This window comes from Atta colombica, unplaced genomic scaffold (genome assembly GCF_001594045.1).
Source record: "Atta colombica isolate Treedump-2 unplaced genomic scaffold, Acol1.0 scaffold126, whole genome shotgun sequence".
In the NCBI taxonomy this organism is placed as follows: domain Eukaryota; kingdom Metazoa; phylum Arthropoda; class Insecta; order Hymenoptera; family Formicidae; genus Atta; species Atta colombica.
In genome coordinates, this window is record NW_017259213.1 from 3,790,813 (window position 1) to 3,815,927 (window position 25,115).

Here is a 25,115-nt window from a genome sequence, read left to right on the forward strand (position 1 = left end):
AATTTTCTATTCTGATATCTCACACATTATTATCGTGCAATATTTTACTTTTACAATTCTTCAGATTTTTTATACACACACACACACACACATATATATATATATATATATCTAATATTTTATTAAAACTGTAATAAAAGCACATATACTCATGTAACAAAAATAGCAAAGCTATCTAAATCTGCCTCTATACATTAAGATGTAAATCATATTTGCTCTGTACATATTGCAAAAGTTAAGATTAAAATTTCTTTAATTTCTCTTTGAAGACTGCTCTCGCAAACGCAAATAGCGTCGCTCATGCACGGAAGCAGTGAGCATGTTTAATCCATTTGTATTGCATTTCCTCGTATTTTCCCTCTACCATGTTTAGACTTCAAAATACCGAATGTAAAATATAGATACGAAAATATTCTATCTGCGAAACGATATATCGATCCCTGGATTATTTCAATAACGACCTTCAGACGTGAAAAATCCTTTTTGGAATTTTTTCTTTCATTCTAGATGCGCATATATCTCGAAACAAAATACAAAATGTATTTGCCTATTGATGGAAAAAAACTGAATTTGCGAACAGCACGCACAACCGTTGAGTAAATTCAAGTTAAAATTTAAACTTTTGTGGCACGCAATCGAACGATCGGACAAAACGAAAGTGAATGTTTTTTTTTGTAAAATTTAAAATTCTATAAAATACATTTAGTACGTGCCGTAATGTAAATTACGCGATGCTTTTGATATATGAAATTTTAACTCATTATTATTTCAGTTATCGCGCGTTGTTGTACAAAATTGGAAAATTATTTTTATTACAAATTATCCATTAATTTAATTTCATTATGAATGAATAATTGAGATTTTTCGCATTTCATTTTCACCGCGTTAATTAAGAAAAAATGTAAAAGTAATAGCTCGTGTCCCCATTTTTTCTTCGTTCATCTCACATGAATTATTAATTGACATATATGACTTCTACCTTTATTCGTTGCTCATTGTAGTCAAAATTGCCATTTCAAACAAGAGAGGAAATGCTTTTTCGTAGACCGGTAGCAGCAATTACGTGAACGTAATTATACATTCCGACAAGACTATGCCCATTTTCGTTGGCTATACTCCTTCGTGTCTAGTCGCCACGGCAAGCACGAATATACACGTTATTAAAGAGGATTTAGTACTTTACCGTCTAAAAGAGGATTTGATGGTTGCTTGTGACGGAGAGCCGGCTGGCATCACTCGACTACATAATCACGAGCATTTCACTCCCCGTATTTATCGCGCTTCCTGACAACGCAAAGCCTCGTCGACGTTTGATGCAAGTTGTTATCCCAATTAAAGCGTCGGTAAGCATACGCTTTGCATAGCCTTTCTGACCCTCCGGTTCGTCTTCATGCTTGTTATTTTGATTATCTGTCTTTGCACATAACGATGTCAAGAGAGGAGCTTAAGAGACGCCGATGATCAATATAAAATTTCCAATAACTTTATATTATATCTATAAAATGCGTAAATTTTGAATTTTATAAATCTTTTTATAATTTATAAAGTAAAATTTATTAATATATATAAGATTATTTAATGTATCATTATCATATTTTTTAATCCTTTTATATTTTTCACGTGAATACATTTAAACATAAATAACAAAAATTATTTAATCTGTTGCTAACATTATATAGACATGTATATATATTTTAATTTGTTTTACTTTAAAATAAAACTGTAAATATTTTACTTATATTTATTTTTGCAACGTTGTAGCATCTTACATATCGTGGAATACCCAATGGAAATCTTAGAAGTTAGAAACAAATTTAAAAGACTATTACAAAGAGAAATAAGAAAGGACAAAACTTTTACAAGGTTTTTAGGTTTACAAAAATAACTTCGATAAGGTAAAATAAACAAAATGACCAATGACAAGTTTATTATACTCGAAAAAAGAAATTGATATTCAGCAAAATGTGTTTTTGATATGCTTAAAACGTAAATGCAGAGTCTCGTCACTCAAGAATCTACGACAGAACATCGGAAGTTACTTGATGTAAAGGGATGATTTCAAAAAAAACTCTCTGATCGCGCAAGAAGTGTAGCTTGTGCGTCCTCTTTCTGAAAAGTGGCTGCGCGAGAGTATTCGAGAGGTCGTGGGAAAAGAGTACAAGTCCATCCAGCTAAACTAGGCGAAGCAGAAAAAAGAGTCTGTTTTACAACCTTCCCTCTCCCCCCTCATTGCTCTCCCCCGAATCTTGTGTAAGCTCCTGCATTGTCTTGCGGAAACAAAAGACAGGTAGCTTATGCCCCGCATTCAAAAGCACACAAAGTTCAGTCTCAAGTGCTCCTCGTGCTGTGTTTCTTCGACCATCATCTGCGCACACCTTTCTCTTTTCATCTTACGTCTCGGCATACTTTCTTGCTCGTCTGCTCATTGTCCACTATCTCTGCTAGCTTTCTTTCGAACAGAAACAACTCTTCTTCTTCTTATTTCTTCTTATATACGACATCTTTGGTTTTTTCCTATCTATATTTTTTTTTTCATTTGTATATTCCCTCTGTACCTTAACTCGCTCTAACTCTCAACTTCTTTCTCACCCTCGAATTCCTCTCATTCTCTTGTATAACTTCGTACTACCTTCACTCTTCTCGCGTGTTCGTGCTTGCTCGTCTTGGCGAAGAAGTCTCGTGGATGAAGTTTCGCGTCGCGATGTCGAAGTCTTCTTTCTTCAATGTTGTCTGAAGAAACACCGCAAGTTCTTGTCCCACATTAATAAATACAGTTTCGTGTACTGGGATATTTCTCATAACGTGCAATATATCGTTTTTTGACAGACATTTTGAAACATGTAGTAAACATTGATCTTTTTCGTCACGAGACTAGTAGTATTTTAGTATTTCATTGCCCTGTTTCTTTCTTCTCGTATTCTGCCATAATTTGAGATATAAAAAGAAATAATTGACGAAATTTTATTAACTATTGTGAATTAATCTTTAATTAATTGTGTATAGTGCTTTCTAATAAAATATTAATTTATTATAATTAAATTTAAATTTTGAGACTTTATTTTTATGACGGGCAGAGTCAGGAAGATGCATGCAATGTAAAATCGCATTGCTCGAGTCATATTGTCTGCCTTTCTACAGCTTTAGCCGAATCTCATTATTATTCATTACTTTTAACGTCTAATGGATCACTCTACGTCGTCTACTCTTGCTAAGCTAACAGAGAAAGATCGTCAATCCGTTGGAAAAATTCCTAATTAAATCTGGAGCATAGTTAATCAATTTAATAACGTTTCTCACGTTATCATTAAGTAATGACGCGATGATAAAGAAATGATGCGCTTACTTTCAATTAAAAGCATTATCAGCTTGATGTAATGCTTATTTTGATGAAGTAACAGAGATGCGAAAATATCGAATTTCGAAAAAATTATTAAAACCACTGCTATATTAAAGCGAAAAATAATAGTAATCGATAAATCTTCTATGCATATCGCAATTTGGAACGCTCACATAAATATTGATACACGCAATGGAAAAATTATTAAAACCATTGCTATTTTAAATACAAAAAAGTAATAATGCTCGATAAATCTTTCTCACACTACTACAACTCGAACATTTAAATGTTCGGCTATTTCCGTTTCACTTATGTATCTCCATTTACGGAATTACATCGTGCGAACGATACAAATTTCCATTCGTTGATTTCGATTCGCCGTAGGATAAACAGGAACCGTTATTTACTCGCTTGTGGTGCGAAAAATGTGATACTTGAAAAATCAGATAGCCCGGACACACACACGGGCGATAATACGCGCGGAGAATTTAATTTCCACATAACTGGTGAGCGCTTATCCATCTATTTCACTGGTTTTTTTCCGAAGTCTACCTCGTGTTTTCTTTTCGGCACTGTCGCTCACTGGCGAGATATTAAAAGACCGTTCTTCAAATGCAACATGCATTTAAAACAATCTTAGGTGCTCGTAAGCGAAATTTCATAATATTATCGTGCTTCAATTGCTCGTTATTGTGTCGCGTATAATTATATACCTACCTGTATTCTCGCGAACCGGAGTGGCTGCTTATATAGTTAACGTCATTCGCAGTAAATCATCGTTCGCATGTCGCGCGATACTTATATAATACCATTAGCAAGATAAAAGAGAACAAGAAAAAAAGATAGGATTATTACAACGTTCATTACGGGAGTGCGCGATTCATATTTTGCATGAGTGCAGTTGCGGAGGAATACTTGTAACCGACACTCGCATTTATAAGTATTTATTATTGCCGTCGTCGACTCCTTAATTAAAGGTACGCTCGTCTGCTCGCCTCTAGTCTCATTTATTCGACGACCGTAACTAAAAGATCAACTTTCCTGCGCCTTGAAAACTATGGAAGCTGCTTAACAATAATCCATTAAGGATTGCGTTACGTGTTTACGATGTTTTCATTCTGATCACCTTCGTAACTTTCGCATTAATTGATGTTTCAAGCACGATAATGTTTAATTAATTAGTCAATTAGTAACAATAAATTTATTAGTGAGGATCTATTACTTTATTCCTAGTAAAGAAATTTTTTAATTTTTTGTTAATTGTTTTCGCATAGTTTTCAAATTGATAATTTATGCGTTACATTAAGGAGGTTTTCGTTACTTTCTAGTCAATGGACAGTTTATTTATAATAATACGTAAAACAATTAAAATAATGGAATAAAAAGATTACTAACAATATCTTATGCCATTACATAATTATTGTTAATTTTATATATTACTAAATATTTTCAAAATGATAAAAGTTGTAAGATGCTCACTTGATGTATAATACATATACGCATTCCATTTGACATATATTCTAGCTTTTTTCATCGAAGAATATAAATTCTTGTAAACTGTACTATAAGTTTAAATAAAAACTTTACAAGAATTTAAGTGTTTACTTTAATTATAATAATTTTTTAATTTCTGTCTTATATACAAGTGTCTCAATTTAAAACAGAATAACTATAGAATAAGATTATATCTTCAACTTATAATGTAAAATTCTATAAATTTAGAATTAAATATCTTCAAAATGGTATGGTAAAAGTCAATGAAATTTTTTCTAGATATAATTGATATTATTAACATTTGTATTACGTATATATTATAGATTTGTCTTATATTTCATCAAACGCGAGAATCTCTTTAAATGCATAGTAAAATAACATTCATTAAAATTAAACAAAGCTAACATATACGGAAACAACGGTTTTGAATATCTAAAAGTTTGTTAGATTTGAAAATAATTTTGTTAAATCATCAAAATGATATAGGACGCTCAAACTGATTGCTATAACATTAAAACTTTTTGTAGCACGCTAAGAAACCCATTTAATTGAATCAATCAAGGATTTGTTTGCCCATTTTCAAACAAGAAATTAATGCAATAAAATAATTTAGTTGAAGCAAATCATTTGATTATTGTAACATTTCACTTGTTTCTGATAAATATTGACATCTGATAAAGTTATTTATAATAACCAAATATTTAACTTCAATTAAATTATTTTATTGCATCAACCAAGAATTTGTTTGCCCAAACAAGAAATTAATTGATTCAACTAAATGAGTTTCTCAGTGCATTGTTCATCATGCTTGAGTTCCTTATACAATTACTTTGATAATTTCACAAAATTATTTTCTGATTTGTATCTACCTAAATTTTTAAATACTTCAACAAAATCATTTTTTTCTGTGTGTATATTGTACGTAAATATTTCTATAAGAAATAGTGAGGAAGAAATACAATACATTCATATAGTACAATATACAAATACAATAGAACACAAAGCGAAGCTTTCAGCTTGCGATGATTTTGTTTCATTGTTGATACATTTTACTTTGTATTCATTTTCGCGCCTCTGTAATATTACAGCCAAGCATTCGCGTTCAATTCGCTTTATTAGCTTTGACTCACCCCTGACTTTCTAGCATAAGGGCTGATAGCTTATCTATAAGATTATCTGATGTATAAAAGCTAGCTATATGTGCCGCAGAATCGATGGGTGCACGACCGCATAACGAAAAGACCGAGTAATACGCCCGCGCGCGCATTGTTGCGGTTATCCGATGGCACGCTTGCTTTGCAGTCCATGCGCCACAGCATTAATGAACATTCACCTACATCGTCTGATAAGAAAGTAAAGCAATATTAAATAATAGTAGGTACACTTATGAGATAATCGCTAATATAATAAATTAATAATAAATTCCGCTCGTTTTATAGAATGAGAAGAAAACAGATCATATAAAATGATCTGTAAAATGCAAAATTACATGAAAAATAATTAATTATTCATTAAATATAATATATAATATATAAATTAATGACAGTTTTAATTCGATTTAATTATTTTTAATCTTGTTAATCAAATAAAATAATATAAAATTTACACGTTTAATATAAGTAATAAATTAATAAAATAAAATATAAAGATATAAAACGTTGAAACAAATAAGCCTCTACATATACCTCTACATATATATTATTTTTATATATATTAATCTTTAAAGAAATGATTTTAAAATTATAACAAAAGGTAAGGTTTATAATTCTTTCTCTAATAAAGAAGTAACAGATTCAAAAAGAAGTTCCATGGAAGTTCATTTACTTGATAGATGTTTATAAGTACGTATTGTTTGATTGAGGAAACGTACAACAACATAACAATATTGTAATTGTACGTAACAATACGATAAAATTTGTCATATAAATGTATATTTGAATTCATTGAATTTAGGAACGCGCAACATTGTCCAGTTTTACAGTAAATTCTTTTCTTTTCTTTTCTTTTGTGTACATTGACAAGCGAAATAATTGTGCCAGCGGACACAATAGCGACATGTCTTAATCACCAGGTTTCTGCGTCGATTGTGGTAACGGAGAAAAAATTTCTCGCTCATCGAACAATGAAACAATTTGCCTCAATTGGTGATTTTTTTTCAACCAAAGTACATGTCGGAGAAACTCATTAGCATGTATTACCAATTCAATGGCCGTAGGTTTTCATTCGCATATATTACGTAACGTTCATTAAACCGTTTTATACATGTTGTCGAAAACACCACTGTTTTTCCGGACAATGAGTTTTTTACATAAGAAGATACTGTGACAATCACCGACTTGTAACATACATTTACACTTGAATAAACTATATATAGTGCGTCGTGAAAGTTGAACGTAGTTCACTGCGCTGAGATCTTTGTTTAAAATTTCCGTTCAAAGATAAATACTTTTCTTCCATAAGTAGAAAACGTTGTCAAAAAATACTTTCAAAAGTCCGTATATTCCGCGCGAATTATTTACAGAGAAAAATGTTCTGGTTAAACTATCAAAAAGATCCAACCAAAAAAATGGTATTGCTGAGGTTATGATAATCAAAAAATAGTTATAAGACCAGAAATTCTGTTTGGCTTCATCTAATTGATTAATTGATTTAATCAGAATATTTTTTTCATTACAGGATATTATTTAAGTATATTATTAATCGATAACTCAACTTTTCTCATAAACATTTGTATTTATTTTTAAATAGTATCATGTGTACTTACTGCTAAAATCGTATTCAAATCCAATCATCAATAATAACGTATAATACACAAATCATGAGAATTGTCGGATCCAGACTCTTGTAAAATTCTAAGCTAAAAGCTCACATAACACGCAAACAATAGCCAATTTCGAAGAGAGAAAGTAATAGAAGGTCTTAAAATAACGGCTTTGATATTCTAAAATTACTCGGAAGAATCGCTATCGTCGGTCACAATTTCAAAAAAATGTCTAATTTATTGGTTTGCAACGGTGGTAAATCACTTCCACTTAGTCTGACCAGAACAGCCCGTATCTACTGTGTGTTTTATATGCCTCATTCATCCTCGAACGCAATCGCGTGGGCGAATGAAAAACACAGACACGTATACACCGCGTCTTCTACAGACGGGTCTTTTTCATACGCCGTATGCTTCAACAAGAACATCGCATTTTTCTTCAGCTATCTTATTCGTCGCACCTTTGAACTGAAGAAGAGAAGACTCGAGAAAATATCTTTCTAAAGTGCGTTGTCACGTCTACATATTTTACACGTCGGAAAGAATGTATCGGATTACAACTGAAACAAATATTATACTTCTTTAAAAATGCTTATTATCTTGATATATCACATTTAATGGCTGCATTCTGTTATTTACTTCAAATTGAAAACCTATGATACACATAACGTAAATTACAAATTTGCAAATTCAGTGAACATATATAATGGAACGAATCTAATTATTGAAATAAAAAAAGAAAGAAAACTTTAAAAGTATAATTGACTTTTTTCATTATTTATCTTATCAAAATAAATTATTTTTATTAGAATTATTTCATCAAATTTAATAAAATTATTTAATATAACTATAATATGAACAAATTTGCAATTTATGTAGACGTATAATGCGCATAATCTTTCGAACATTTTTCGTTGGTAAAAAAGCGATTTTATCGCTAATTCAAAAAAATCAACTTAATCATGCTGACGCAGAGGAACTTATTATTCCAATCAATTCCTCATTAAATTGTCAAATAAATACTCGTTGTCATCTCGAGACCGGAATCGACGCGTCCTAATTTCTGGCCATCCATCCAGAAGTTCAATCGTATTGCAATCGCGCAGGCTGAATGAAAAATCGAAACATCTGAGCGACGTCGCGTGACGGGAATACGACGCGAAACACGTCGCTCCGAAAATCACCCGTCGCGAACGACCGAAACATAAAAGCCGGGTCAAGAGAATCTTGCGGAACGGTCTCGAAGAATACACTGTCTCTCAGATACTCGACGGTCACCTCGTAACTGGGATGGGCCGAGAGAGCTAGTGAATAGTAATCTGCACGGAGCGCACTGCCTTATAAAGCAAAGACCTACCGCGTTGCGAGATGACGTGTGCCATTTCTATGCAAACTATATGTATGTATGCAGGTGGTAGCGCCGGGCTACACGTTTAAGGCGGCGGATAGGCAGACGTAATGCTCTGATGCAGGCTAGCATTTTGGTTGCTGTTATATATACTCCTCCTTGCCGTCTGAAACACCATTGCTTTACCTCTCTCAGATTCTATTCATTACCTTTTACGTTCTTGCTCCATCCGTCCTCTTCGTGCTCTTATGTCCTCGTCGATTGACGAGACTAACCCTTCGCCTTGTCTTTGATTCTCCTACTCGTTTTCTAGTTTGCTATTTTTATTTTTATTTTGTTCCTCGTTGCAACTTCACACTCAATCGTTCTCTCCTCTTCCCTCCCTCTCTCTCTCTCTCTCTCTCTCTCTCTCTCTCTCTCTCTCTCTCTCTCTCTCTCTCTCTCTCTCTTTCTTTTTCTCTTTTTATTTTTCTTTCTGACGTTCAACTTCGTTGCTTCACTCGTCATCTTACTTTGTCGACATCGATGGAACATAGCTGTTCGAACGACATAAAACAGAAAGAAAAAATAATACTCTGTCAGATGCATGAAACCGTTTATTGATTTCCTAACGAACAGAAAGCTATCACGAGGTGGACTGGATATTTTGAATTCCGACTGCCGGATGTTAATCCTGACGACGGAAAAACCAAATGCAGACCTTTCTGAGATTGAATATTTCCGTCCAATATTTCCGTCTTTATTTCCTTTTTACTATTTTATTTGCAGAATATGTAAGATTTTTTTTTTAGTTGCATTGAAAATATGATAAGGCTTTCGGGCAGTGACTCTGTGCTCTATTTTTGTTGGGGATGACATGATCAAAATCGACCAAACACTAACAAGCCCAGCTTGGTTGTCACCCGGAAAGAGGGGTGAAGAGGAGGGAGGGGGGAGAGAGAGAGAGAGAGAGAGAGAGAGAGAGAGAGAGAGAGACATATGCGTGCACGGAGTCAGCAGGGCTAAATTACACGTTCGATAAAATAAGCACGAGAGCACACACAAAGCGTGCCCGTGAAACGCTCAGCCGCACGCGCACGGATCCTTTGTCCGCAACCGAGCGAACGTGTTTTTCAGGAATTCGCGCATTTGGGCGCTCCGATTGCTTTTGCCTGCGTATATGCATCCGCGCGCGCGGCCCCTTTTACCATAGCAAAACGCGAATCCCCTTTGTTTTCTTGAGGCCTCCATTATGCTTTCAACATAGATAATCGACTGACAAGTCAAATCGTGCGCAATCGTACAATGAGCAAATATTGTAAAACATTGTTATACAATGAGCAAATGAAATAAGAATAAATTACTGTCGACTTATTACTCTTTTTTTTTATGATACTTTAAAAACAGAGCGTTTCGTCTATTTACTTGTGTAATCGTTATCAATTTAGATTCTCCAATTCATTCTTAAGACTAGTCTTAAGATTCATGCATAAAAAACTTGAATTCAACAATTAATTCAATATACTTGATTAAAAAAGAAGCATTTTTCAACGTTGCATTTTATAATAGAAACTAATTTAGATGTTTTCGATTTGTTTATCGATTGTTAAACTATTTTGATATTTTACTTAATATCAAATTAATGGGTCAACTTAATATTAAATAATATATTAGAACGACAAAATAAAATGTTTGAAATTATAAAATATTTACATAATACTTTTCAGTAAATTGAGTTTCAGTAAATTTTTAGTTGAATAATTAAGTTGGCTCATTAATTTAATTACTATATTGAAGTAAAATATCAATATAGTGCAATTTAGGAATATGTTGGAAATAAATTTCTATTGCAAAATGCAAACATCAAAAAAATGCTTCTTTTTCTCATAGGATTCTATTGTTTTTAGAAATGATTTTAGAGATTTGTTTTTTAGAACTATCCATTACAGTGTAATGCAGCATCCAACTAACCAGAATAGTAAACTATACGTAAAACTTTCGTACGCTACATTCATGTTGGAGTTAATGGAAAGTTTCTATCCAGCGTAGATTGATAACATAGCAATGGAACCAGTTTTTATTGCCTCGAATCTTTGAAGTATTTAAAAGTGTTTAAAACGAAAAGTGAATTCCCCAATGCTCGACGCACATACACACCCAAATCTGTATTCCATAATTTACCTGATAATTTACCGCGAGGATTATTACATGATGAATGCTGAACACAGAATCCACAACAATCATACATTCTGTATTACCGTAGCATTATAATTAATTATTTTCATTCATTATGCCGCATACAATGATGTTTGCTAGCATTAAATTAGACAACGGAAACTCGCAACAGCGAATACCTGATGCTTCGATCTAAATAATTCGCTTCTGGTTAAATAAAGTGTTGAAACTTCGTTATCGTAAAACAAGTGCAACATTCAACGCAAAATTGAGAAACTGGCACGATATGCAGAATAACGTGGAAGGCTGTAAATAAATATCATACGTTGTTTAAAATAAGATTAGCGTCAGATTGCCATGACCGCATGTGCATGTTTGCAAGAAAAATATCAATTTCGGACTTTAAGTAACTAGCAATGTGATTTATATATTTTTTCCTTCTGGAAATATATTTTTCCTCCTCCTCGTTTCATTAAATAACGCGTTTTTAACGAAGTTTTCATTTAACTTCACCTAACTTTAGATCCGGAGATTAAATTTCCCGTTTATTTGCCGTTTCTTTTTACATGCGGTTAAAAGACTTTTCGAAATTTGGCATCCGTGGAAACCCTCGTATTTCCAGTTCCGCATCGATACTTTGATGAATACGAGTAGCGGCCAAACACGCGCTCGCTATTTTCAGGCTTCTAGAACTCGATTTGCCGCCACACCTATATACAAGATAGAATCGAGATGCAAGGCGTTTAGAATGCCGAACTTTTCCACGGCCGAATCGAATCCCTGGTGAAAGGAAGACCCACGTGAGGGTAGTAACATGAATGCCTTCCTTGCACGGATCATGCGAATTGAACTTTCCTTCGTATAACATATCTGTTTTCGAATTAAAGATATTTGTACGGATACATTATCGTTCATGCTATAGAGCATATCTTATTTCGCGCGCACTTCACCGAATACACTTAACAAAGCAATGATTTTACATCGCATTGTTACCATTTCGTGATAATAAATTTTCGGTTTTATATGAACAACAATAGAATGTTGTAACATAAGATAAAATGGTCAGTAATAATAAAGATATTTCTTTTATATGATTAGTTCTGACAATGAGAAAGATTCTCATTTCATCCTGCATCCTGCAGTTTCTAATTTAAACAAAGAATCATATTGGAATTTAATACTTTTCACATTTATAATTTTAGATCTATTTTCTTTTAGGAAAGAGAAAGAAAAAGAGAGAAATGCAGTTTCTAATTTAACGTTATGTAATTTTACAAGTTTTAATAACTACTTCATTTAGACAATCATATCTGATTTTTTAACTCAAGACTTATCGAAAATTTGATTTCTAACTTAGAACTTTTATAAGCACTTATCGGAGATGTCAATATCTGAAATTAGGTTAATTTGACCTATGTAAAGCTTTCCAATTTAGAAATCTGAGAAAAAATCCAATCTTTTAGAGTGTTCTTCAAACACATTAAATAAGATCATCCAATTTAAATCAATCCAATTTAAATCAAAATTGAATATATGTTAGAATATTATGTATGGGATAAGAATAATGGCAAAGTAGAATCTTTATGTGATGTGCATTGTACGAACATGTATTATGTTTTTTAAAAAATGTAAATCGGTATTCCCAGTCGGTTCTTATATTTAAAATCGTCTTAAGTAGTCTTAAGATATCGTAAGCCAATCACAGATCAACATTAACATCTTAAGACATTACTTAAGATGATTTTAAGAGCCTATTACAAATACCAGCCCTAATACCTATTTTATAATTTTTCTTTTGTTCTTTAAATAATGAAAAAAATTGATATATATTTTATATTTGATAAAATTTGCAAAAATCTTTCTAGCGGAAATTTGATTTGGAAGTTTCCTCTTTTTGGAGCAAAACTGTGAGTGTTGAAAGATTCGTTCTGTAGTAATTCCGAGGATAACATGAATAAAGTTTTGCAAATGTGATATGAACCATCGCGTTTTCGAGAGCGCATCGCGTCTGCGTCCAACCACGCATATCTTTTTTTCCTTTTTTTCTCTTTTTTTATATGAACGCGTTCGCATGGCATAAAAGGCATGTACGTCCGTTATGTATCCATGGATTATTCAAATGAGGTCAGGACGAGAAGCAGGCACATTCGAGCTTACCACACCAGTAGCGCAGTCTCCTTGAATTGTAATCTGCTGTCGAGGGCAAACATTCTAAATCACCTGCGCTGCTCGGAAATAGGTCGTATCCATGAAAATTTTAACAAAGCGTGCGCGCATGAAGGAAAAAAAATTCTTTTGCGTCTTTTATTCTTTCGGCTGTATCACAAATATTGGGAATTTCGTCTGTTGAAGCGGTGTAGCGAAGCATGCACTCGCATTATTTAAACGATCGCAATCAAAATACTATCGCTTTCGATATCGTGGATATGCATCATGTACCGCGATCAAGTGAAAACCACACTATGCAATTTTTTTTTTTAATGGACATAGAATGCGGAAAACAATGGCTCCCGAGAGTCAAAACACATCTAAAATAAAAAAAATTTTAAACCATCGCCAATTTTTAAACCGCACATTAAATTACAAAGTACATTCTTGATGAATCAATAAATTTTTATTTTTCATAAATTTATTTGGATATAAAGTACCTGAGCCGAATAAGGTCCAGCTTAAATAGCACACGTTTAAATTTATTACTTAAAAACGCTCTTTATGCTAAAAGTGTTCCATAGGAAATAGATGAAAAGAGACTAGAGAATTTGAATCAGCAGAAACACGTTTATTTAATGTAATAAAAACTTGTGATGAAATGCATATATATGAACTATTTTTATGACAACTTGTTTCAAAGTTTGCCAGGTATACATTATTTTATATAATATAATATTCAACTTCTTAGCTATAGAAAAGAAACAAATAAATCGATTTTTTATAATAAATATATTGTTTTAGAAACATTCTTTTTAAATAATGTCCATTTTTGTGATTGTTATATGATCATTAATATATATATATATATATATATATATATATAATTTGTTTATATGTGTGGGGCTTAGAGTGGGACTCAGAGAATAAAGATTTTCAATGCTGCAAATTTTAAAAAAACTAAAATTGCATTCAAATTATTAGAAATTTCCAAAGATTAAAAGATTAATTTTAGATCAAATCAGAGCTTTGTATTATATTGTATTATAATGTTTAAGAAAAGAGTAAATCTTAAGGGATTTTTTTATGATTAATTATTCCTTTTAAAACTGATTTATGTAAAAAGATAATATTTAGTTTCTTTGTTATTTTTTATTTATTTTTTATTTAATTCTTATATTCATATGAATGTAATAAAAAAAAAAACTCAATGTTACAGTTAAAAATTTTCTTTTAAACGATATTTATTTACGGAAATTCTATATATCTAGAAGATACTTTTGTGAGTAAATAGAACAGAGATTATATTTTTTCACTTAGTTTATTTCAATAAATAGAATTTAAAAAAAATAAAATTAATTAGATGGACGTAATTTGGTTCAAGAACTTTTTTTTTCGTATTTCTGCAGACACTGTTCAAATAATATCGCAAGACGTCGTTATGGCAATGTGCAAACTGCTCCATAACTCGCACATTTCCCCGGTGATTTACATTGAAGGAAATGAGCAAAGCACGCGAGAACACAGGTCGTCTTCTTAAAAAATTTAATAACAAGAGTAATTCAGAAAGGACCCGAGTGTGGAAAGTAGTTTCTAATTCACGAGGGTCGGGGTAAAACAAGCGGAATTCAGGCTTGGTTTCGCGTTCGTTTTCTCCCTTCGTTCTACTGCCTTTAACTTTTATTTTTCTTTGCCTTGATAAAAAAGTTTGCTGCCGACGGCAAAGCTGGCGATAGCCTTGCTCTGTAATTGCGGCGTCATTTGTCGAGTTTCCCCCTTGCCAAGACAATCAACTTAATTAAATTACTGTGATTATACCCGCTGGTCATCTTTCTTCTCTTAGATCGACGCGTGCCCTATAACATCCCGTCGGATTGGAAGGCCCTTTGGTTCAGCAATCTCGACGAACTGCAGAGAGTGAACGAGGCGAACGACAACAACACCGTTTCTAATGTCACGGTACAATTGGGCGGCACTGCCTTTCTACACTGCAAAGTTCGCAATTTGGCGGAGAGGACCGTTTCCGATGCCGAGGTAAGAAAACAACTATGTGTAACCCTTTGAGCTGTTGCGAGAAACTCTTAAAAGAAGCGACGATTTTCAACGAATATAGGCGAATCGAATCGTAATCGAAGCTTTCAAGTATAATGAATTGATTTCTCTGGGATTATTGTACCTTTTTTGGTAGATGCGATTCTCTTCTCGAAATCCTTATTGTATTTTTCTATACATCTCATAAAGAAAGACGTAAAATTCATATTCGCATGTAGAGCGACATCTACAAGGTGAAATAAGTTACAATGTATGATGTACTCCAACAAGTTGCAACAAATATATTTGAAATAATTACTCATCGATACGAATATATATGTTAATTATCACGACCGTTATGAAGCAAAAGAAACTGATATATCTATATGTATTCCAAGATGCAACTAATTTATTTGAAATAATTATCCACTGATGCGAATATTTAATTATGTATGTAATTTAATTAATATTAAAGATATTAACGTAATATATTACTCGTTTCTTGATGAGAATCGAAAAAAATATCATTAAAACATTTATAAAGTTCGATAGAAGTATCAAATTGTCATATTCGATAAATTTTCTTCTAATTTTTATTAGAAATACTTTCCGATCAATTCCAACAATTTACTTAGAATATTATAATTATTTTAGTATCTTCTTTAAAGAAAAACACTTTTATTTTCATGATACTTTATTATAAATCGTTTACGTAGGGATAACACGTATATGAGAAGTTATGCTAATGCCTACGCAATAACAACACGAACGTAGTACATGGTTAATCTTGTCCGTGTAACTATAGAACAACTCCATACAAATTTATTCATGTACACGAGCGTAATGGCCTCCTTTCGCACATCCTCTCTGACGCTTCGAAGTGGTAAGACGATCAATGATCGCGACGCATTGAATCTTGCTGAGAGCACAGCAATCGGTATGCGATTCCACAGAAACGACGAGCTCGTATTGGATACAGATAGATGCAGTAATGGCGTCTGCTTGAGATGTCTTTATCAAGTCTCCGACTTTTTCCAAAAGATCGATTTTATCCCTTATCGTCCTTATTTCGATTGACCATCAATATCTTACATTAAGATGAAAGAATAAAAAATGGTGCTAGAGACATCTCTTCTACGAATCACTATTACATCATCTTATATTTGGCATCGATACGTTAAATCGCTCATAGGACCGTGCAAGATTGATGTCGGTAAAAAGCCGATGACCACGACAAATCTGTCCCAATTCGAAAGGACATCCTTGTAACGATGACGATTTAGTACGAGAACTTAGAAACTTTCACATAATAGTAGCGACCTAAGCTCACACAGTATTAGCCATCGTAGCTTTCATCATTATAAACTTTATAGGATCAGATGTCAATGACCAAAAGTCTGTTATTGTTCAATATTATCGAATAACAATGGTGTTTCCAAACTTTCTATTTTAAACCTTCATCTCAACGTCAAATTCAACAGATTTTGATGATGTATGATCAATACGTTCACAACGCGATCTCTATAGTTATATGAAATTTAATTTTCATTGGGAATGTATTATTCCTTTTTTAACAATGGCAATAGTATATCTATATTTATTTGGATTTCCAATTTCGAAAATGTTTATCGGAGCAATTAATTAATTAATTTGTTTGCTTTTATTTATTTTTGCTATTATTTTATATAATTTGACCATTTTATTTAATTACGATTTCTAAATTGTAATGCAAGATATCGCGCTTACATCGCGAAATTTCATATTTCACTGCAAAACAACGGACTCGCTTGTATTTGCAAAACGTCGAAATTCTCAATTTTAACGAAATTTAACTCTGATAAATTACAAGTTAAAATAATTAAATTACATTATTAACGAATGTTATTTGATGGTTAGGTAATTTACAAACTCTGTTCATATAGTTTCGAATGAGAAAATATCAGCTTATGAAGCTTTATGACTCATCTAATTAAACTTCAATAGCTGAAATGGAGAAAAAATAATATCTTATAATTTCAAAATTATTTTCCAAAAAAATATAATTTGTAAAAGTAATAAAATAAACGATATAATATCGTGATCCATTTTATGAAAGATTTGTTGTAAAATTATTGAAAAAATTAATGGATTTTTCAGAGAAATTTTACTTGACTACAAATAAACCGAAGATAAAATATATATCAATTATATTAGAAATCAATTTATTCATATTCAAATTTATAATTTATAATTTACTGTTTATTTTGATATACGCTATACATTAATAATTAGTAATTAAATGATGCTTATTAAACTGATTGAAGGATTTATTATGTCAAAACAAAAAACTTTATATTTTTGTTTTGTAATTATTATATATATAATTTTATTAATTACTGAAGAATCATGTAAATTTCTTTAATTATTAGGAAATGTCATTTATATTTTTGAAATTTTGTGATAATTTATAAAAGCTAGTCCTCTGTATATAGTCTTATATATTTTAAAGATAGTAGGAAGTATACGTTGCATATGATAGTAGGAAGTATATATTACATATATAATATATTCATAACAGTCAATTGGGTATAAATAGTAATCAAAAATTCAACACGTTATTTCCGGATAAACGCAACAATCTCAAGAGAGCGATTATTTCCGATACTCCATCCGAGATAAAAAGCGATTCAAATCTCAAATGCCGCGAACGAGACTGTCGCAAATCGGTTAGATAAAATCACTCAGAAATTCCGCCGATTGGGGATCCGCAAATTCACTCATGACGTCGTTGCTTTTAATTCAATTATTTATGACGAATTTGACAGGCTGACCGGGTCTATATATCCGCCTCATCCTGATGCATGGCGTAACTGCATTATCGCGTTAGCAGTCAAACCGGGAAAGATTGATGACGACGAAAAGTCGAACGCCGCGAAGTAATTTTGATAGAGCTGCCGAGCGAGTACCGACGTTCTCTGCGAAGCTGCACTGCGCTATCAATGTCTGAGAGCATTTTTTCCTATCCATGATCAATGCAACGCTGACATCGGAAATGCACGAAAACATGTTGCAAAAGCTGCTAAGATAAACATAAAAGAGTCGATTATCAACATCTAGTTGTTGATTTTTTTATAGGAGAGGAAAAATCTCTCTTTCCTCTCCCCTTCTCTCTCTCTCTCTCTCTCTCTCTCTCTCTCTCTCTCTCTCTCTCTCTCTCTCTCTCTCATTTTCTTTCTTGCGGCAGCAGTATCGATTCGCACACCATCGCTAGAGAGCAATATTAATGAATTACCCTTCGAAATTCCGATAATTAACGCGGCGCACTTTATTGGATCGGAAAAGCCATTTCGTGCCGAGATAAAACTTGAATTGGGAAGAAGACTAAATAAGTCCATGAGATGTGCATGAAGAAATGTCTTGAACCAGAAAATAAATTTGAAAATAAAACGATTATTATTTGCTTTGTTTGCGTACAGTCATTTTAGTCGATCAATCTTTAAATAAAACGATCAGATTTGCATTTGAATAGAGTTAATATACTACTATATTCAATTCACATTTTGAAATTATAATTGAAAGCATTATTGAGCTTTAGAAAAGATTATACGTATAAAGATATATGATAATGTCTTTAAAAATTTATTTTTAAAAATGCTGTGTGTGTGTGTGTGTGTGTGTGTGTGTGTGTGTGTGTGTGTGTGTGTGTGTGTGTATTAGGTGTAGTAAAAAGAAATGCATTATTTTTGCATGAAATTGAATGGAAAAATAATGGATTTCTTTTTACTACACCTAATATATATATATATATATAAAGAAAGATAGTCGAGACAAAAACAGAATAAATATGAAATGCATGATTTTTAAGATGTTATGGACAATTTTTTTAATGCAAAAATTATCTTGCCTTATGTATTGCTTATGTATTCTTTAAAATTTTAATAGAAATTTTAAATAAATATTATATTTACAATCACTGGAGTGTACTTATACAAAATATTCTAATAGACAATTTTCTAGATTGTTTTAAGATCTGTTAGAACCGAAAACATCATAATTCACTCACATTCCCATTGTAATTTTCTCAAAACGCATAATGAGATTACGTATAATGGAAATATGAAATATGTGGTATTGTAAACTAGCGTGATTAGTATGAAATGTGGTTTAACATCGAACGCAGGTGCGGGGAGAAGGAAACCCAACGGGATATCTGATTTGGCGTCTTTGAGGGACATGAGTCCTTTGTCTTGATGATCGTCGTGGTTGAATTGAAGCCATGGATTTGGTCGTCGTAATGGGTCCACTTCCTCCTTCAGACATTAATTTCAACTCCTCTTGTGTATGTCGTTCGATAAATCGATAACCACAATAAGAGAGGGATCTCGTGAAAGATTAATGTCTTAATGATGATATCTTCTAATTCTGTCGGACGCAATCAACAATTTCGCAAAGGCTCTTTTTGCTCACAGATACGGCAAGTTTTTTCCTGCTTTATAATTTGTTTTTTTTTTTTTATTCGATATTATAACGTGCGCTCTCCGTGACATAATAATATTTCACGATTAACTTGAACCAGGTTGCATGCAGTCGATATATCATGAGATTAAAAATAGCATTCCGGAACCCGGATATCGATGCTTTCATAAAGTCGACCGCCGACCGTTCCTTAAATCATATGACATGACTTTAAAGGACGCGGATCCATGCAAGTCACTTATCTTGCTAACCAACCAAAGCGGAAATAAAAATATGTATATGATGATTTATGATGGGTTGTATGAGAAAATCGTAGCAGCTATTAAAACTGCGGCTGCTGAAGTATATCCTATCTATCTGATTACAAAGAATGGCATCTATAAATATGTATCGCAAATTTCAATAAATCATTGGTTCGAATTTAAAATTACGCTGATGTTACGGAATTGAGATATTCAGTACGATTCTATGATGTGGAAGAAGGAATGGTGCCTGACACACTCACAGGAGGAATCCAGCATATTTCTCTTCCCATTTGTAACAAAATGTGAACTGACATCGATTCCAAGGTGCTGATTTGTAGTTCTCCCAGGGAAACATTTCTCATTACAATTGTATGCGGAAGGCAGCGTGGACGCTATCATTTATTGTGCCGAAACTGCATGTCCCGACCTCAGAATCCCCACCGATGGACTTGTGTCGACCACTCATCTTGGCAACGAGCAGCGGTAACTGCCGGAGTCCGCCGACAGATTTGGGTTATCCGACAGGTCGGTCCATTGTCCTCTAGTTGTAATAGGCTAAGCAAACGCGTCGCCTGTCACACGGGCTAATTCGCTGTTCATTTTATTGAACTATTTATGATGATTCAAAGGACGCATATAGAGACTTGAAATACTCGAAAAATAGAAAAATAGAAAATCTTAATTATTTTGAAGTTTAGTTTATTATACATATACATATATGTATATTTTTTATTTAACTCTTATTATATATAACAATCTCATAAACCATTTTTGGCAAGCATAGATTGAAATAAAATTAGAATTAGAATTTTAAATAGATTTTAAGTATGAAAATAAATTTAAACTTAAAATTATAAAATCCGATTACAGTAGCAGCATAAATCCGTAATTTAATTTTATAAAGCTGTCGTAAATTACGATCTTGAGATGCTATTGATTATTGCTTATTGGAATCTTAAGATTATCTAATTGTAGATAAAGATTAAATTTACGATTAAATTTAAAATAATTTTTAATATATAATCCAATGATGTATATGAGAATATACACTCTTTTTTTCTCCAAATTATTAGTTTTCTCTAAATCGTTTTTGCAATAGAGAAGATGCGAGAAAATTGCAAGCATTGTCTCGTTAAAATAGATCTAATCCTCTCTTTTCCTCTCGCAGTTTAACTCCCAAAGTATATCAGAAGGATGCTACATGGATCGATATTATGCGACAGGTCCATTGTCGCAGCGTGCAACGGCGTAGCTACGACGTTTCGCCCGCGGCGCACTAATCCGCTCAGGCACGTTAATTTCGTTGGGTTGTTTATTGACTCAGAGAGAGAGAGAGAGAGAGAGAGAGAGAGAGAGAGAGAGAGAGGAAGGAGTGAGAATGTGAGATGCACCGAAGCCGCCTGCATGTTGTGTCGAGGGACTACGCGCGCATTCGCATTTAGTAACTCCATTAACGCGTTAACAATCGGCGGCGGGACCAGCACGGGTTATCGCTGAATCGCGCCCTAGTATAATCGGACGATCTCGCGTGTCCCGAGATAGCGCCGGCAATCACGCTTCGTTCCATTTGAATGGTGATATGAAACGAGCCAACACGCAACGTGGAGACTCTCCCCGTTACCGCTCCACCCTCCATAACAGGTATATTTTTTTCGGTTCTTCTCCCCAATTTTTTATCCTCGTTGTCAACGACCTCTCATGATTACTTTGATCCGATAGCCCAAACAATTTCGTCGCACGACGATGGTTCCTATTCTGTCTAGTATCATTGCACGTACGCTCTCTCCGATAACGCGCACAATAAGATTCTGTGTGCCATAATTTGAATAACGTGATATCTGGTGGGTATAATTTTGAAAAGATCATGCTTTTTGTTTTTTCCGCAGGAAAGGGATGATTTTTTTTTTTATTATTATCGAACCAATGCTTTACATATGAAGGTATTAGATATGAAATATAATATATGTATATGAAACACTTTTATATGAAAAGATTAAGTGTTATATCATTTCTATGTTCCATTCTCAAATTAAATAGATTGTCGATACCAAATTATCTTTATTTTGTTTTACAGCTTTTAATTTAATTATATCAATCACTTTTACTTTTGAAAAATGTTACAAAAAATACTAATAGAAGATTGAAAATCATGTATTATTTAAATTATATAATCATTATAATTTTTTAATTAAATTAGCAGATTACCGAAAACGCGAATTATCTTTCTTTTGCATATTTTGACTGTATTAAATCACTTTTGTAAAAAAATTCAGTAGAAAATTTAAATAGAAAATCTTATATTGTGTGTTTGAATTAAATTGATAGAGTAACTAAAACAAATTATCTTTATTTTATTTTGATTATCAAGTCATTTATATTTTTTTCAGAAATTTTATATAATAAAAGAAATAGAAATTTTATTTTGTTGTATTCAATATCTTCTTGCTAATTTTTTACTAGCAATTTTTACTGACAATTTCCTATTTTAAATATATTAGAATATTATTTATGGCAAGTATTGTTGTGTAATAAATGCAAATAAATTTATGAATTAATAATTTAACCTTTGTTTTAAATGACTACTCAATACAATATTGAGTCTGTAATACTTTTATGATTAATCGTTCCAATCTAGAAATGTGTCAAGTCGTATGAGTGATAGCAGAGTCATAATTGCCATTTCGTGTTAGATTTATTGAAACAAATATCAATATATATATACACATATATATAATAAGGATAAATCTAATCATTTCATCTGTTTTGTCAATATAACCAATACTAGCTTTTATTGCGTTTATCGAATTAGTATTGAACTAGATGTAATACCAATCTGGCGTACGCAATTTAATATGATATAATTTTATGATTTCTATCTGCAAATTAAATTGCCCCACAAATATTTTGACCAAAATCAAAATGCATAGTATTATGACAAAGTAGCGCAATGCTCGAAAATAACATTTGCGGTTACACGCGGAACTTTAGACACCAAATACCGCAACCATAACATTTCATGATGTTCGAATAGCGTGAAACAGAAACTGAAAAGCCAGACAGGATATACCTGACCTAACCCTTTAGCGAGAGATAACCAAGTACTGGTTGTGGTCAGTCACCCATGGAGGTTACACAAACCTAATGTTACTCATTGTATCTTTCACCGATCTGTTTCTGGAATATATTCTCTTTATTGAATAGATACACAATATAAAACAGTGATTAAGAAGACAGTTTTATTGACTTTGCTCTTCACTTAGCAGATAATACATTTAATAATAAAATATCTAATTAAATGTATTTATAGAATTCAGAATATTTCTTATTTCAATTGATATACCAAGAAGAGACTTGGTTTATAATTTCTTTTAATCTCACACATCCATCCATTCCTTGATAATTAATGACTAAAATCCGATATCTAAATATTACACTTCCGATCTAAATATATATTTTTTTGTTATCTTTTATCTTAAGTATCTCAATCTTCCTAATCAGATACTACATTAATTAGATCAGACTTACATTAATATTATCTGTACCCAATTATTGCACAGTTTTAATTGTTTTAAACACTATTTTTTCCTTCGTATTCTCTTTTTTAATCCTCTTTCTCTTGATAGACGATGTCTTATCATTAAAGAAATAATTTTTTAAATTATTTTTGCTCAAAAATGATTTGTAAATAAAGAATCTATTGATATATTACATTATCGATGTGTATATATTAATGTATGATAGAAATATTCTCTAATAGAAGTACTATATTTCAGTGTTCAACGTTACATACATTTCCATTTTCCTTAAATATAACTAATCTGTACAAAAAATATAAATATATATATATCTTTATAAACAATGATTGTTTCTAAAAATATTATGTAACATCGGATTAACACATTGAATGTTGTAATAGATAATTGATAGAAAACAGTAAAGAACAAAGAAAAATAATTTAAAAAGTTTTCGTGTGCTTATACAGAAACCAACATGTTTTCGTCCGTTTGTCCGCTTTTTCAAACATGTCTTCAAGTATTGTACAAATATACACTGACATACCGCAATATAGCAACATACTTCTTTCAAATGATGCACCGATGGTCCACTGCATGTAAAAGGATGAGAAAAACGCTGACCTACATACATCATACAAACTGCTGCTCTACACGAGCACTGCAATAGAATCGACCTCGGCTGTTCTGTCAAAATCTCGACGACGTAAACTTTCCATGTCGGGTATGCCTTTCGTCCGAAACTCTCATCCAGTCTCAAGAATCGTTTGAACCAAACTTTCCTTTCAAATCATTATCATACGAGACTACAATCGTTTTCGATTTTGATCAGAAAAAAACCGAGATTCTTTTCGCTTATCTTATTGGCATAAAACGTATTTGAAGCGATCTAAGGTAATGCTTAAATATACAGGACAAATATACGCAAATCCAGAAAAATAATCGTCATTGAGGTATGACTGAAAATATGTACTTGAGAATCTCAAATCCGTTGAAATGGTTCCTACATAACCAAAAAATTCCAATATAAATACCATCTAACCAAGGAAGGATTGCGCCAAGATCGTACTGAATCGTCGTTTCATTCTTCGTTCTTCTGTATTTCTTATGATGATCTCTTTAATGACGTACTCTGAAATAAATTCAACTTTCATACAGAACACAAAAGAAGAAAAGCAAATCCATAATAATTGGTCTACCGAGAAATTTCACATCAATCTAAAGTTTGAAGCCGATTGAAGTACCTCAAGTGGTTTAATGCTTTCGGACGAAGCGATCTCTTCCGAATGCCTGGAAACATTGAAGCACTAGATTGTAGCCGAGAGCTGGCAATCATACTGCGGCGAAGTTTCGCCACTTGAAATTTCCGAGCATCTTGTCCAGCTTGCCAACGCTCGTGAAAAGTCTGTAAATTAATATTATTATGTAAACAAAATGCTGTAACGGGAATTAGCATATTTATATCGACGTAAACGCGATTTTGCAATTTCTCTTGTTTGTCTTGAAATAGAACGTTTAAAATAAAAATACATATTATACATATAATATATACATAATAGATACACTTCTAACATAAATCTTATATTATGCTATTTAATTGTTATAGCAAACAATATAATAGAATCAACAA

General features: G+C 32.4%; 1 protein-coding gene across 1 annotated transcript in view; it reads left to right on the top strand.

Annotated features, from left to right (window-relative positions):
* The window catches only part of LOC108695114 (hemicentin-2), a 168,709-nt gene that overhangs the window by 50,944 nt on the left and 92,650 nt on the right, over positions 1 to 25,115 (top strand). Inside the window, exon 3 of the mRNA XM_018204873.1 lies at positions 15,086 to 15,276. Coding sequence (XP_018060362.1) covers positions 15,086 to 15,276 — 191 coding nt within the window. The remainder of the gene's footprint in view (positions 1 to 15,085; positions 15,277 to 25,115) is intronic.